This window comes from Saimiri boliviensis, chromosome 1 (assembly GCF_048565385.1).
Source record: "Saimiri boliviensis isolate mSaiBol1 chromosome 1, mSaiBol1.pri, whole genome shotgun sequence".
NCBI classification, from domain to species: Eukaryota; Metazoa; Chordata; class Mammalia; order Primates; family Cebidae; genus Saimiri; species Saimiri boliviensis.
The window spans coordinates 27,279,258-27,294,897 of NC_133449.1; the positions used below are offsets into that span (position 1 = coordinate 27,279,258).

Here is a 15,640-nt window from a genome sequence, read left to right on the forward strand (position 1 = left end):
CAGGAAACTTATGATCATGGCAGAAGGTGAAGGTGAAGCAAGACATCTTCTTCACAAGGTGGCAGAAAGGAGAGTGCTGAGTGAAGGGAGAAGGGCCCCTTATAAAACCATCAGGTCTCATGAGAACTCACTATCACAAGAACAGCATGCCCCCCTCCCCCCAATGATTCAATTACCTCCACCTGCTCTCTCCTTTGACTCATAGGGATTTTGGGGATTACAACTCGAGACGAGATTTGGGTGAGGACACAAAGCCTAACCATATCGCCAATTAATTAATCCCCTCAACACCTTTATGGGGCCCTTGTTTCCCTGCTAATGTGCCAATAGGTATTATAAGTGCCTAAGTGGACAAGTTATAAGGGCCAAAAACAGGTGGCAGTTTTATATTCACGATATCACGTTTGTACAACTTTTTAGTTTTCAACATGCCTTCACATAGGTTCTCTCATTCATCCAGGAGATATTTGTGGCAAAGTAGGAAAGGCCCTCATCATTGAATCAGAACACCTGGATTTAGGTCCTCATTCTGCATCTCATTATCATATGAGCTTCTCCAAGTTAGATTACTTCTGACCTCTAGTTTCCTCATATGTAGAAAAGAGGATAGATAAACCTATTCTGTAGGGTTGTTACAAAAATTAAATAGAATTCATTGTTCAACAAACATTTTTTTTCCCCCTGAGACACAGTCTCACTCTGTTGCCCAGGCTGGAGTGCAGTGGCACAATCTTAGCTCACTGCAACCTCTACCTCCCAGGTTCAAGAGATTCTTGTGCCTCAGCCCCCCGCCCCTGCCCAGTAGCTGGGACTACAGGTGTGTGCCACCACTCCCAGTTAATTTTTGTATTTTTAGTAGAGACAGGATTTCATCATGTTGGCTAGGCTTATTGAGAACTCCTGACCTCAGGTGATCCACCCACCTCGGCCTCCCAAAGGTGGGATTATAGGCATGAGCCACTGTGCCTGGCCTCAACAAACGTATTGATCAGCTACCATGTGTCAGTCATGGTCTAAAGGACTGGGACCCTGGAGCAGAATAAGACACCATCTCTACCCTCTCAAGAAGCCTGTGGTTTAGTGGAATGAATCCCACTCCTCCTGTCTGATACTCGGGGAGAAAAAGGAAAGTTTCAGCAGGATCAAAATCCTACTGTAGAAAGACTCAGAGACCATATCTGTCTACGTAGGGATCAAAACCACAAATAGGTGAAGCTATCAGGTTTGCCTGAGACAGTCCTGGTTTATATCTATTGTCCTAACATTTAAACCCTGGGCTGTTCAAACAAATTATGTCTGCACTTTGGTCCCTGGTTCTGGACAGTTGGTTTCCTGTGTGATAACGGGGCCCTGTTTGCTTTGCTGCTCTTCCGCCCTCTAATTTTTGACACCCCAATGTGTCTGCCCTTTTCAGAAGTTCCAGCGTGAGCTAAGCACCAAATGGGTGCTGAATACAGTGAGTACAGGTGCTCACGTGCTTCTTGGTAAGATCCTGCAAAACCACATGTTGGACCTCCGAATTAGCAACTCCAAGCTCTTCTGGCGGGCACTGGCCATGCTGCAGGTAGGGATGTGAAGGGGCAGGGCTGGGTGGGGCCTGGCCTCAATGCTTAGGCTGCCAGAGGAGGGCATTTTGCAGAGGAAGGATACAGGCTGCCTTTTCTCCTGTGTGCTGTTCTTCCTATTAAGTGCATCTTCCCCTTAAGAAGTGTGTGTGTCCTGAAATACCATGGGGTAGGGGGAAGAAAGAAGTGTGTGTGCATGCATGGGTGTGTGTTGGTGAAACTGTAATTATTAGGCAAGACTCTTTCAGTTATAAACATGTGATGGAAAACCAGTTCATACTGGTTTAAGCTAAACAAGCAAAATGACAGCTGATAGAACTGAACAGTCTTAGGGCAGTTGAATCCATGTGCTCCAGAGCTCTCTACCCTTGATTCTGCTTTCCTCTGTATTGCTCTCATTCTTTTCTTTTCTTTTCTTTTCTTTTTTTTCTTTTCTTTTTTTGAGATGGGGTCTTGCTCTATCGCCCAGGCTGGAGTGCAGTGGTGTGATTCCAGCTCAGTGCAACCTCTGCCTCCGAGGTTCGAGTGATTCTTCTGCCTCAGCCTCCTGAGTAGCTGGGATTACAGGCACCTACCATCATGCCCAGCTAATTTTCATCTATTTTAGTAGAGACAGGGTTGCTACTAAACCCTGTCACGTTGGCCAGGCTGGTCTCGAACTCCTGACTTCAGGTGATCCACCCGCCTCAGTCTCCCATAGTGCTGGGATTACAGGTGTGAGTCACCACACCTGGCGTTGCTCTCATTCTTAGCCAAGTTTTCTCCATTAGGTGGCAAAGTGGCCACCAGTAGTGCCCACCTGACATCCTACTTAGCAACACTAGTGGGCAAAGAACTTGCCTGTCCTGTGGTTCTTGGAAATGCCTGGTTGGGGGCTCTGGCTTGGGTCACGTGCATGTCCCTGAAGCGATCACTGTTCTCCAGGGGAAGGGGTGCTCTGCCCAGTCTGGTTCATGTGCTTTCCCTTCAGGATGGTGGTGGAAGAAGGGCTGGGAGGTGAGCCTCAATCCCACCTCATTACCTGAGCATCGGGGAGTGATAGATCCCCAGAGGAAAACCAAGGTGCTGATACCAGAAGGAGGAGTGGATGCTAAGCAGACAGCACAACAGGTGGTCATGAAAATGGGGTTGCCAGAGTCAGCAAATAAAAATACAGGACACCCAGTTAAATTTGAATTTCAGATAAATAAGGAATAATTTTTTCATCAAATATGCCTTATGAAGTTTGAGACATTTTTAAATTTTTTTCATTACATACCTGGATGTCCTGTATTTTTATTCACAAAATCTGACAACCTTATGTGAAAGGAATCAATCAAAACATTTAATGAGCACCCACCAGGTCCCCAAAGTAACTATGGTCTTTACTGATGTCCAGTGGAGGTACAAAGAAGGTGGGGTCGGTATGCATTATAGCAAAAAGGAGGCCTCAGGGAAGAGGTGGTATTTGAGCTAGGCCTGTTGGTTATGGCGTGGAGAGATGGACAGAAGGGCATTCCTGTGAGGGCATTCACCAGGTTCCAGAAGGGAGACTGGGCATGATATGTGAGGGACACAGGTCTGACAGCTCTGACCAGAGTGGAGAGTCATTTTAAAGCATAGTGAGGGATTACGAATATGTAGGAAGGGGAGGGATGTGGAAGCTTAAAGTCAGACAGGAGGCTGGGTGCGGTGGCTCACACCTGTAATCCCAGCACTTTGGGAGGCTAAGGTGGGTGAATCACGAGGTTAAGAGAATGAGACCTTCCTGGCCAACATGATGAAACCCTATCTCTACTAAAAATACAAAAATTAGCAGGGTGTGGTGGCATGCACCTGTAATCCCAGCTACTTGGGAGACTGAGGCAGGAGAATTGCTTGAACCTGGGAGGCAGAGGTTTCAGTGAGCTGATTGCACCATTGCACGCTATCCTGGACAAAAGAGCAAGACTCAGGGCCGGGCGCGGTGGCTCAAGCCTGTAATCCCAGCACTTTGGGAGGCCGAGGTGGGTGGATCACGAGGTCAAGAGATCGAGACCATCCTGGTCAACATGGTGAAACCCCGTCTCTACTAAAAATACAAAAAAAAAAAAAAAAAAAAAAAATTAGCTGGGCATGGTGGCGCGTGCCTGTAATCCCAGCTACTCAGGAGGCTGAGGCAGGAGAATTACCTGAACCCAGGAGGCGGAGGTTGTGGTGAGCCGAGATCGTGCCATTGCACTCCAGCCTGGGTAACAAGGGCGAAACTCCGTCTCAAAAAAAAAAAAAAAAAAAAAAAGAGCAAGACTGCCTCAAAAAAAAAAGCTAAACAGGAATTTGGACTTGCCAAATGCAGCTAGACATGTGCTGTCCAAAGTACTGGCCACCAGCCACATGTGGCTACTGAGCACTTGAAATATGCCTAGTGTAGGGCCGGGCGCGGTGGCTCAAGCCTGTAATCTCAGCACTTTGGGAGGCCGAGGCGGGTGGATCACAAGGTCAGGAGATCGAGACCATCCTCGTCAACATGGTGAAACCCCATCTCTACTAAAAATACAAAAAATTAGCTGGGCATGGTGGCACGTGCCTGTAATCCCAGCTACTCAGGAGGCTGAGAGAGGAGAATTGCCTGAACCCAGGAGGCGGAGGTTGCGGTGAGCCAAGATCGTGCCATTGCACTCCAGCCTGGGTAACAAGAGTGAAACGAAACTCCGTCTCAAAAAAAAAAAAAAAAAAAAAAAAAAAAAAAGAAATATGCCTAGTGTGACTGAGGAACTGAATTTCTAATTTTATGTAAAAACCAAAGCTGTATAATTTTAAAATTAAAAGTAACTTTAGTGTTTTAGTAGAACTACGTTCCACTTTATAGCATTGCAAATCTAGCACCTAAATTGAGGCGTGTTGGCTGGGCGTGGTGGCTCATGCCTGTAATCCCAACATTCTGGGAGGCTGAAGAGGGCAGATTACTTGAGGTCAGCAGTTCGAGACCAGCCTGGTCAATATGGTGACACCCCATCTCTACTAAAAATAAAAATAAAAAAATAAATTAGCTGGGCATGGTGGCATATGCTAATATTTCTATCTACTGGGGAGGCTGAGGCAAGAGAATCGCTTGAACCTGGGAGGTGGAGGGTGCAGAGAGCCAAAATAGCATCACCACATTCCAGCCTAGGTGACAGAGTGAGATTCTGTCTCAAAAAAATAAAAATAAAAATAAAGCCACAAAAAACCAAATTGACATGTGCTATAATTGTAAAATACACATTGGATTTCAAAATACAAAATAAAAATATAGAAAAATGTTGCAAAATATCTCACTAATAATGTTTCATATTGTTTACATTTGGTTATATATTGAATTAAATAAAATATATTATTAAAATTGATTTCAGGCCAGGTGCGGTGCCTCATGCCTCTAATCCCAGCACTTTGGGAGGCTGAGGGGGTGGATATTCTGAGGTCAGGAGTTTGAGACCAGCCTGGCCAACATGGCAAAACGCTATGTCTACTAAAAATACAAAAATTAGCCAGACGTGGTGGTGCATGCCTGTAATCCCAGCTACTCAGGAGGCTGAGGCAGGAGAATCGCTTGAACCTGGGAGGCGGAGGTTGCAGTGAGCCAAGATTGTACCACTGCACTCCAGCCTGGGTGACAGCATGAGACTCTGTCTCAAAAAAAAAAAAAAAAAAAAAAAAAAAAATTCTCCTGCCTCAGCCTCCCGAGTAGCTGGGATTATGGCATGCACCATCACACCCGGCTAATTTTTTTTGGTATTTTTAGCAGAGACCAGGTTTCATCATATTGGCCAGGCTGGTCCCAAACTCCTGATCTTGTGATCTGGCCACCTCGGCCTCCCAAAGTGCTGGGATGAGCCACCGTGCCTGGCCAATTTCACCTATTTCTTCTTTCAATGCAGCTACTAAAAACTTAAACTTACATATGTGGTTTGCGTTATGTATTTTTCTTCATTTTTATTTTTTAGAGACAGGGTCTCACTTTGTTACCCAGGCTGGAGTACAGTGGTGCCATCATGGCTCACTGCAGCCTCAAACTCCTGAGCTCATGAAATCCTCCCACCTCAGCTTCCTGAGTAGTTGGGATGATAGGCGGGTGCCACCATGCCCAGCTAATTTATTTTATTTTTTGTAGAGATGGGGCCTTGCTATGTTGCCTAGGCTGGTCTCAAACTCCTGGGCTCAAGTGATCCTCCTGTGTTGGCCTCCCAAATTGCTAGGATTACAGATGTGAGCCACCGTGCCCAGCCTTGCATTTTTTTCTACTGGACAATGCTGAGCTAGACAAAGAGGAGTGTAGTGACAAAATGAAAGCAGTGTCTGCAGTCTTACACTAGTGTGCAAGATGGATTTGGTTAGGGAGGAAACTAGAGAGAGGGAGTCCAGATTACCAGCCTATGGGATTGATGGGACACAGATGCAAATTTGACCAATTTGCCATTAATTCTCCAGTTTAACACAGCCAATCAAGGCCCACCACCAAGCCCTTTAACCCAGCTTTTCTTTACACCTGGGAATTACGAGTTTAGGATTGCCGACATGGACAAATCATCTATAGACTCTGCAGCCTCAGGATCCCAGCCTCCCACTCTCCCAGTTCATTATTCTCCCTTGACTCCATTCTTAGTTCCTCTGGCCTTTAGCCTGACACTGATCTTGCCACTTCTTCCATAGCGGTTCTCTGGACAGTCCAAGGCTCGATGCATCGAGAGCCTCCTCCAAGCAATCCACTTTCCCCAGCCACTGTCAGATGATATTCGGGCTGCTCCCATCTCCTGCCATGTCCAGGTTGCACATGAGAAGGAACAGGTATCCTGCCCACTGCTGGTCATTCAACAAATACTTTTTGAGTACTTTCAATGTGTCAGGAAGTTTGGCACTGGGTTTACAAAGCTCAGTGGCACCCTGCTCACGAGGACTTCTGCATTCATGGGGGAGACATGACTGTGACAAGTGGTCACTGAGGTGTGAAAAAGTACTACAGGGGCAGAGAAAAGGAGTCTTCTATTCTGCCTAGGAGGGGAGTCAGGCAAGAGAGGGAGAAGGACTGGGTTTCAAAGGACAAATAGGAGTTTTCCTGGTCAAAGTGAAGGTTTCTTTCTGCTCTTAATTCACCTCCTTACCACTTTCTAGTCTTCATAACATCCTATTTTGCATCTAACCTAGTGGCTCCTGATTCCTATATCAAATGCTTTAGCTCCTCCAAGGCATGTATATATATATATATATATATATATATATATATATATATATATATTTAGAGGGAGTCTTGCTCTGTCACTCAGGTTGCTGGGGTGCAGTGATGTGATCTTGACTTACTGCAACCTCTGTCCACTGGGTTCAAGCGATTCTCTTGCTTCAGCCTCCCGAGTAGCTGGGATTGCAGGTGCCAGCCACCAACACCTGGCTAATTTTGGTATTTTTAGTAGAGACGGGGCTTCACCATGTTGGTCAGGCTGATCTCAAACTCCTGAGCTCAAGTGATCTGCGCACGAACTTCCTCTGGGGTTCTTTCTCTGATGACCTCATTTCCTCGGGCTTCAGTGCTCGCATGCCTTTTCCCCACAGGTGATCCCCATCGCCTTGCTCAGCCTCCTATTCCGGTGCTCGATCACTGAGGCTCAGGCACACCTGGCTGCAGCTCCTTCTGTCTGTGAGGCTGTCAGGAGCGCTCTCGCTGGGCCAGGCCAGAAGCGCACAGCGGACCCCCTCGAGATCCTAGAGCCTGCCGTTCAGTGAACTGACATTTCTGGTTGGGTGAAAGGGGCCCAACCCTGCCCACTCTAGCCCAGCCCACCCAAGGGACTTGTGCCAGCAGCACATGTGGGAGGGAGAAGCCCCGTTTCCAGGGGTACCAGTAGCCCAGGGTGGGGAAAAGGATTCTCTCCACTTTGGGGGAGAGTTCTTGCTCTTGACCTAGTGCTTTCTACCTTCACTCAATTATTCTGATTTCAGAAATAAAATGAAATGTCTTATTTTGGAAAGTTAACCTTTCAAAGTCAGTAAATCAAACTGAGTAGATCAGAGGTGGGACAGGATGGATGGCATGGGTTGGTCTTAACAGCATGTTTGTTTGTTTAATTCTGCCCCCAACTCAATTTCATTGTCTCTAACACAAGCCTTAAATAGCATCCCTGTATTCCTCATTACCAACATGCAGCCAGGATGCATCATGCACACACACTCCAATCCCACACAGACAAATGACGAGGGGTAGGAACTTTTAGATAATTCCAGGACAAGAGGGAAGAAGCTGTGTCCCTAACATAGGAAACCCAGCAAAAGGGCAGTCTTAATCAGTCAGGACAAGATCCTTATCCCTAGAATGAATGCTACCTCCATGCATTAGACCGTGAAATGAGGGTCACATCCCCTGCCCTGTGTTTGTAAGAGGAACATAAGGAACTCTGGGGGTGCTGCACATCCTTGGTGGTGGGACCCAACAAATACTAGAAACCGCAGGCTGTACATTTTAGACACCAGGTGCCCCGTGTTTTGACAAAGGCACACTTGTTCATTCGAGATTCATGTCAGCTCTTTAGGGCCTGTGATATATATGGCCCTGACAGTAGAGAGCTGGTTCCTCTTTGTGCCTGAGAAATATCCAGGTAATAGACACTCAGGAACATTCCTCTTGGGATGAAACTCTTTGGAAAGACGGTGACTGGAAAGCAGCCAGACTTTGGTTTCATGCAGATAAAGTAATCAACCCCGTTATGGTGGCCATACGTCCCTCTGCACCTGTGGGCCTGAAGCCTCTAGCTGAGCTCTATTTTCCTTTTCCACATCTTCACATTGCTGCCTTGGGTCATCAGCAACCCCTCTTTCCCCAGCCACTGCTCTTACGGGGCCTCCTGAGTGCCACCCCTTTCATCCTCCACAAATACCTCTTCGAAATTCAAGATGGCTAAAGTTAGAAAAGGATCCAGCAAAAGCCCTCTGTGTCTTTTCCCCCACAGCTCCCTCCCACGTTCTTTCACTGGGTCAGTTCATCTCTCAGCATAGCATCATGAACACTGTCAAGTCTGAGAGGATATCTAGTATTCCGGGGCCCCAAAGGGCAGAGCATGCCTTGATCCTGTTGATGATGCCAAGATGTACAGTAGCCCCCTCCCACATTTGGAGGGGTTAGGGCACAGGGTTAGATTTCTCCAAGGCTGGATGCAGAAGAACTCTAGAAGCCCCAAGTTCTTTTAGTTGCCAAGTACGTGGATGGTATGAAGAGATCGAGTGAATTCAATTCTTATGTAGTCGGATACAATACTTGGGTGTTATGAACAAGGTGGAGTACTGCTCAGCTTTCGGGTACATTAGAAGCTAGACACACTCTGACCTTGTGGCAGAGACAAAGATGACTAAGATCTGATCCCTACTTCCTAGAAACTCACAAGCACATAGCAATTCTAATATAAGACAGAGTTGAAGTGGTTTAGAACAGCAGGGTAAGTACAGAGAGCTGCTAAAATCACAAGGCAGGCCAAGAGTCAAGGAAAGTTTTGGAAGAAAGGAGGCTGGGGTAGGGAAAAGAAACAGCCAAAGAAAATCTGAGAATGTTTTAAGACTTACAGGGGTATGTGGATCTGATAACACAGAATCCGGTCATTGTTAATGGGATTTGTGCTCTAGGCAGAGCTAAGGAAGTTCAAAGATTTTTTTAGAACTGTGCAGAGATAAATGATAGGGTGACAGCTTTTGCAGTTATTTGGAGAAAGTAAACATCTGAGGCCAAAAACAGCAAGAGAGTAATCCATTATTAATACAAGGCAGTAATTATGTAGAAATGACTAAAGGGCCTGGGCCTGAAGACTGGATTAGATTGTGGAAGATGAAGAAAACAATTTTCTGGGACATATATTTGCTGAATCAAAAGCAAAAGGGGGCCAGGCATGCTATCCTAGCTACTTGGGAGGCTGAGATGGGAAGATCACTTGAGCCCAGAAGTTCAAGGCCAGGCTGGGCAACATAACAAGACCCTGGCTCTAAAAACAAAACAAAACAGAACAAAAGAAGAGGCGGTGGGGGCAAAAGATATTTGGATATTGCACATACTCTAAGCCTGATTTATATATATAGAAAATGGATACATAGTATATATTACGATATGTATAATACATAATGGATATTATATAAATTCCATTATATGTGTGTATACACACACACACCCACACACACACACACACACATATATAATGGAACTCATGCTCTCTCCTCCAAAATCAGCTAGCTATTCTTTTCATAATTCAGATGGTTTTTTTTTTTTTTTTTTTTTTTTGGGACAGGGTCTCACTCTGTTGCCCAGGCTGCAGTGCAGTGGTGTGGTCATAGCTCACTGCAGCCTTGAACTCCTTGGCTCAAGCAATCTTCCTGCCTCAGCCTCTCAAGTAGCGAGGACTACAAATGTGTACCAAAACACCCAGTTCATTTTTACATTTTTTTGTAGAGATGGGGCCTTGCTATGTTGCTCAGGCTGGTCTTGATTCCTGGCCTCCAGTGATCTTCCTGCTTTAGTCACCCAAAGTGCTGGGATTATATGTGTGAACCACCATACCTGGCCATCATTCATCTGGTCTAATATTCAGATTGTTTTGAATATTACAGAGCCTGCAGCCAGCTCTTGAATATTAGATAAGCTGTAAGGTTGAAAGAGGATGTTTGTAGGAGACAGAGGGGTCTCCATCTGGTTCCAGGGATGAGGTCTATAAACACAGCAAAATACCTAAGATCCTATGGAAATTTAGGATTGGACCCAATTGGACGGGAAGCTCAAATCCTAGGGTTGAGAGGACAGGTACTGTGTCTAGGTGCTGCAAAATGCTCCCATCCTGGGAGAGCGAAGTGGGTCATTTTTCAGCTAGTGACTGGGGTGCTGTGGAGGAGGAAAAAGAGACAGGTAGAGGATCCCTGGAACATCTTATAATGACAGAAAGTAAGGAATTGATCAAAAACTCCACAAGGATGAGAATATGTCAAAGGGATACAGGACCCAAAGTGAAAGAGCTCCTAGTGTGTAAAGTGGGAACAATTTGAACAACAAATAAATACACAAGCTGGGCATGGTGGCAGGTGACGGTCAGCTACTTGGGAAGCTGAGGTGGGAGGATCAATTGCTTAAGCCCAGGAGGTCAAGGCTGCAGTGAGCTGTGTTCATGCCACTGCACTCCAGCCTGGGTGACAGAGTGAGACCCTGTCTCAAATAAATTAACTTAAAAAATATATTTTAAAATACGTGGTTTAAAAAAATACACAAATACACCTGAATTCGTAACATTATAAGCAAATGATTGAATAAAGTGGGGGCAAGGTACCAATCTTTCCTAAAGAAGAATTCTTGATAATAAAACACACACACACACACACACAGCCCTTTAGGAAATGGAGCTTAACCACCCCACACCACCTCTCCTCCAAAGTGTGTTAGATTTACGGGCTCACTACAAAAAAACAGAGTATGGGAAAGGGAAGTGATTTTACAGTGGAAAAACCTGGCAAGCACTACCCTAATCAAGTAATCAAGATTAGCATCGCCAGTTGGTATCACGTACCTCCTGATATAATGAGAAAAGCATGTCACCTCTGTGGTATTCTTCCCCCAAACACATAACCTCAGTCTAAGCATAAACAAAACATCACAGTAACCCAACTTTAGAAACATAGTACAAAATACCTGTTCATATTACAAAATACCTGAAAATTTTCAGTCACGGAAAACAGGGAAAGACTGCAAAACTGTCAGAGACAAGAAGAGCCTCAGGAGGCATGACACACATAGAGTGTGCTACCCTCGGTTGGATCCTGGAAATATAAAGAACTTTAGTGGCAAAACTTGTGAAATCGGATGAAATCTGGAGTTTAGCTAATAGTAAATACACCAATGTTAATCTCATGGTTTTGACAAATGTACCAAAGTTATCTAAGATGTTAATGTTAGGTGAAACTAGGCGAAGAATGTATGGGAACTTGCTGTACTAGCTTTGTAACTTTTCTGTAAACCTGAAATTATTTGAAAATAAAAAGTTTATTTAAAAAATAAAATTCAACTGAAAGCCTTTCCTCTTAGATCTGTGTCCCGACCTGCAGGACGACAACAAGGGCCCGAAGGGAGGGAGTGGGGATGGATGGGCAGGAGACGCGAGAAATGGAGACAAGACAGGAGTCTGATCAAGTCTCGTTTATTGTTGCTGAGCTCACAGCTTAAATAGGCCAGGCAGGGGGGCGGGGCAAAGGAAGCTTGCAGTTGGGAAATTGCGGCCAGGTGTGCCTCGTGCCGTTACCAGCCTCGTGCCGCCTCGTGCCGTCCACGGGCTGGACCTGAATCATCAGGACTTGAGCCTTCCACAAGCGGCACCTGGGCTCTCTTGGCCCCAGGATTTGGCCTGCTGCTCACAGCCTCCCACAGATCTGGAACATACAAAGGTGCCCACTTTCAACACTGTTATTCAACATAGGACTGGGAGTCCTAGCTAGACCAATCAGACAAGAGAAAGAAATAAATCCATCAAAATTGGAAAGCAAGAAGTCAAATTATCCTTATTTGAAGATGATGTGATCTTCTTCTTATTAATTTTTGAGATGGAGTCTCGCTCTGTTGCCCAGGCTGGAGTGCAGTGGCACCATCTCAGCTTACTGTAACCTCTGCCTTCCAAGTTCAAACAAATCTCCTGCCTCAGCCTCCCTGAGTAGCTGGGATTACAGGCACTCACCACCATGCCCAGCTAATTTTTGTATTTTTACTAGAGTCAGGGTTTCACCGCGTTAGCCAGGTTGGTCTGGAACTCCTGACCTCAGGTTTTCCACCCTCCTCAGCCTCCCAAAGTGATGAGATTACAGGTGTGAGACACCACACCTGGCCAATGTGAGCTTATATTTGGAAAAACCTAAAGACTCCATCCAAAGACTATTACAACTGATAAAAAAAATTCAGTAAAGTAGTAGTATACAAAATCAACATACAAAAATCTGTAGCATTTCTATATGACAACAGTGAACAGTCTGAAAAATAAATTTAAAAAGTAATCCCATTTACAGTAGCCACAAATAAAATACCTAGGAATTAACCAAAGAAGTGAAAGATCTCTACAGTGAAAGCTATAAAACACTGATGAGAGAAATTGAAGATGGCACAAAAAAACGAAAAGATACTCCATGGTCATGGATTGGAATAATCAATATTGGCAAAAGGTCTATAGTACCCAAAGCAATCTACAGCTTCAATGCAATCCCTATCAAAATATCAATGACATTCTTCACAGAAATAGAAAAAAATCCTAAAATTTATGTGGAACCACAAAAGACCTAAAATAACCAAAGCTATCCTGAGCAAAAAGAACAAAACTGGAGGAATCACATTGCCTAACTTCAAATTACATTACAGAGCTATAGTAACAGAAACAGCATGGTACTGGTATAAAAACAGACACCTGCCAGGCTCAGTGGCGGACACCTGTAATCCCAGCACTTTGGGAGGCTGAGGCAGGTGGATCACAAGATCAGGAGTTCAAGATCAGCCTAGCCAGCATGGTGAAACCCTGTCTCTATCCAAAATACAAAAAATTAGCTGAGCATAGTGGTGCACACCTGTAGTCCCAGCTACTCAGGAGGCTGAGGCAGGAAAATTGCTTGAACCCAGCAGGCAGAGGTTGTAGTGAGCCAAGATCACACCACTGCACTCTAGCCTGGGCAACAAAGCAAGACTTAATCTCAAACAAACAAACAAACAAACAAACAAATAAATAAAGACACATAGACCAATGCAACAGAAAACTCAGAAACAAATTCACACACCTACAGTGAACTCATTTTTGACAAAGGTGCCAAGAACATACATTGGGAAAAACACAGTTTCTTTAACAAATGGTTCTGGGAAAACTGGATCTCTGATATGGTGTGGTTCTGTGTCGCCACCTAAATCTTACGTTGAATTATAACTCCCAGTGTTAGGGGAGGGGCCTGGTGAGAGGTGATTGGATCATGGGGGTGGAGTTCCCCCATGCTGTTTTCATGATAATGAGTGAGTTCTCACCAGATCTTACGGTTTGAAAGTGTGTGGCGGCCGGGCGCGGTGGCTCAAGCCTGTAATCGCAGCACTTTGGGAGGCCGAGGCGGGTGGATCACGAGGTCGAGAGATCGAGACCATCCTGGTCAACATGGTGAAACCCCGTCTCTACTAAAAATACAAAAAACTAGCTGGGCATGGTGGCGCGTGCCTGTAATCCCAGCTACTCAGGAGGCCGAGACAGGAGAATTGCCTGAGCCCAGGAGGCGGAGGTTGCGGTGAGCCGAGATCGCGCCATTGCACTCCATCCAGCCTGGGTAACAAGAGCGAAACTCCGTCTCAAAAAAAAAAAAAAAAAAAAAAAAAAGTGTGTGGCACTCTCCCCCTTGTGCTCTCTCTCTTTCCTGCTGCCATGTGAAGAAGGTGTTGGCTTCCTCTTCGCCTTCCACTATGATTGTAAGTTTCCTAAGACCTCACAGTCATGTTTCCTGTTAAGTCTGTGAAACTGTGAGTCAGTTAAACCTCCTTTCTTCATAAATGACCCGGTCTCAGGTACTATATCTATATACGGAAGAGTGAAACTAGACCCCTATCTCTTGCCATATGTAAAAATCAAATCAAAATGGATTAGAGACTTAAACCTCAATCTATGAAACTACTATCAGAAAACACTGGGGGAAACTCTCCAGGACATTAGTCTGGGCAAAAGTTTCTTAATTCCCTACAAGCACAGGCAACTAAAGCAAAAATGGACAAATGGGATCACATCAAGTTAAAAAGCTTTTGCACAGCAAAGTAAATAATCAACAAAGTGAAGAGACAATCCACAGAACGGGAGAAAATATATACAAACTACCCATATGACAAGGGATGAATAATTATATATATGTATATATACATATATATATGTAGCTCAACTCTATAGGAAGAAATCTAATAATCAAATTTAAAAATGGGCAAAAAATTTGAAGAGACATTTCTCAAAAGAAGACATACAAATGGCAAACAATCATATGAAAAGTTCTCAACATCGCTGATTATCAAAGAAATGCAAATCAAAACTACAATGGGATATTATCTCACTCCAGTTAAAATGGCTTTTATCCAAAAGTCAGGCAGTAACAAATGCTGGAGAGAATGTGGAGAAAAGGGAACTGTTGTACTCTGTTGGGAATGTAAATTAGTACAACCACTATGGAGAGCAATACTATTGCTGGGTATAAAAACAACAGAAAGGAAATTAGTATATTGAAGAGATATCTGCACTCCCATGTTTGTTGCAGCACTGTTCACAGTAGTCAAAATTTGGAAGCAACGTAAGTGTCCATCAACAGATGAATGGATAAAGAAAATGTGGTACATTTACACAGTGGAGTACTATTCATCCATAGAAAGATTAAGATTCTGTCATTTGCAACAACATGGGTAGGACTTACTTCACTTATGTTAAGTGAAATAAGCTAGGCACAGAAAGACAAATATTGCATGTTCTCACCTATTTGTGGGATCGAAAAATCAAAACAGGCCAGGTGTGGTGACTTGCCTATAATCCCAGCACTATGGGAGGCCAAAGCAAGTGGATCCCCTGAGGTCAGGAGTTTAAGACCAGCCTGGTCAACATGGTGAAACTCCTTCTCTACTAAAAATACAAATTAGCCGAGTGTGGTGGTGGGTGCCTGTAATCCCAGCTGCTTGGGAGGCTGAGGCAGGAGAATGGCTTGAACCTGGGAGGCAGAGGCTGCAGTGAGCCGAGATCAATCCCCCATTGCACAGCAGCCTGCGTGACAAATTAGTAATTATTTGTAATTATTAAGACAAATTAATAATTTGTCTTAATAAATTACCATTATTAATAAATTCATTCATTCAATATGGATGAGTAGAGTGAGACTCCGTCTAAAAAAAACAACAGAATAATTGAACTCATGGAGCTAGAGAATAGAAGGATGGTTAGGAGAGGCTGGGAAGGTTAGTGAAGGGGTAGTGGTGGGGAGGCGGGGATGGTTAATGGATACAAAACAATAGAAAGAATGAATAATGGTGGGGTACAGTGGCCCATGCATGTAATTCCAGTACTCTGGGAGGCTGAGGCAGGAGGATAATTTGAGCC

At 44.6% G+C, this 15,640-nt stretch overlaps 1 protein-coding gene across 2 annotated transcripts in view; it reads left to right on the plus strand.

Annotated features, from left to right (window-relative positions):
- GCKR (glucokinase regulator) overlaps positions 1 to 11,572 on the plus strand; it is a 31,996-nt gene extending 20,424 nt beyond the window's left edge. The window contains exons 17-19 of one of the 2 annotated variants that reach the window (XM_039463873.2): positions 1,415 to 1,564; positions 6,213 to 6,347; positions 7,107 to 11,569. In XM_039463873.2, the coding sequence (XP_039319807.2) occupies positions 1,415 to 1,564; positions 6,213 to 6,347; positions 7,107 to 7,277 (456 nt within the window). In that variant the 3' untranslated portion in view covers positions 7,278 to 11,569. Of the gene's footprint in view, positions 1 to 1,414; positions 1,565 to 6,212; positions 6,348 to 7,106 lie in introns of both variants that reach the window. The other variant, XM_039463878.2, reaches the window with a different exon arrangement.
- The last annotated feature ends 4,068 nt before the right edge of the window (positions 11,573 to 15,640 follow it).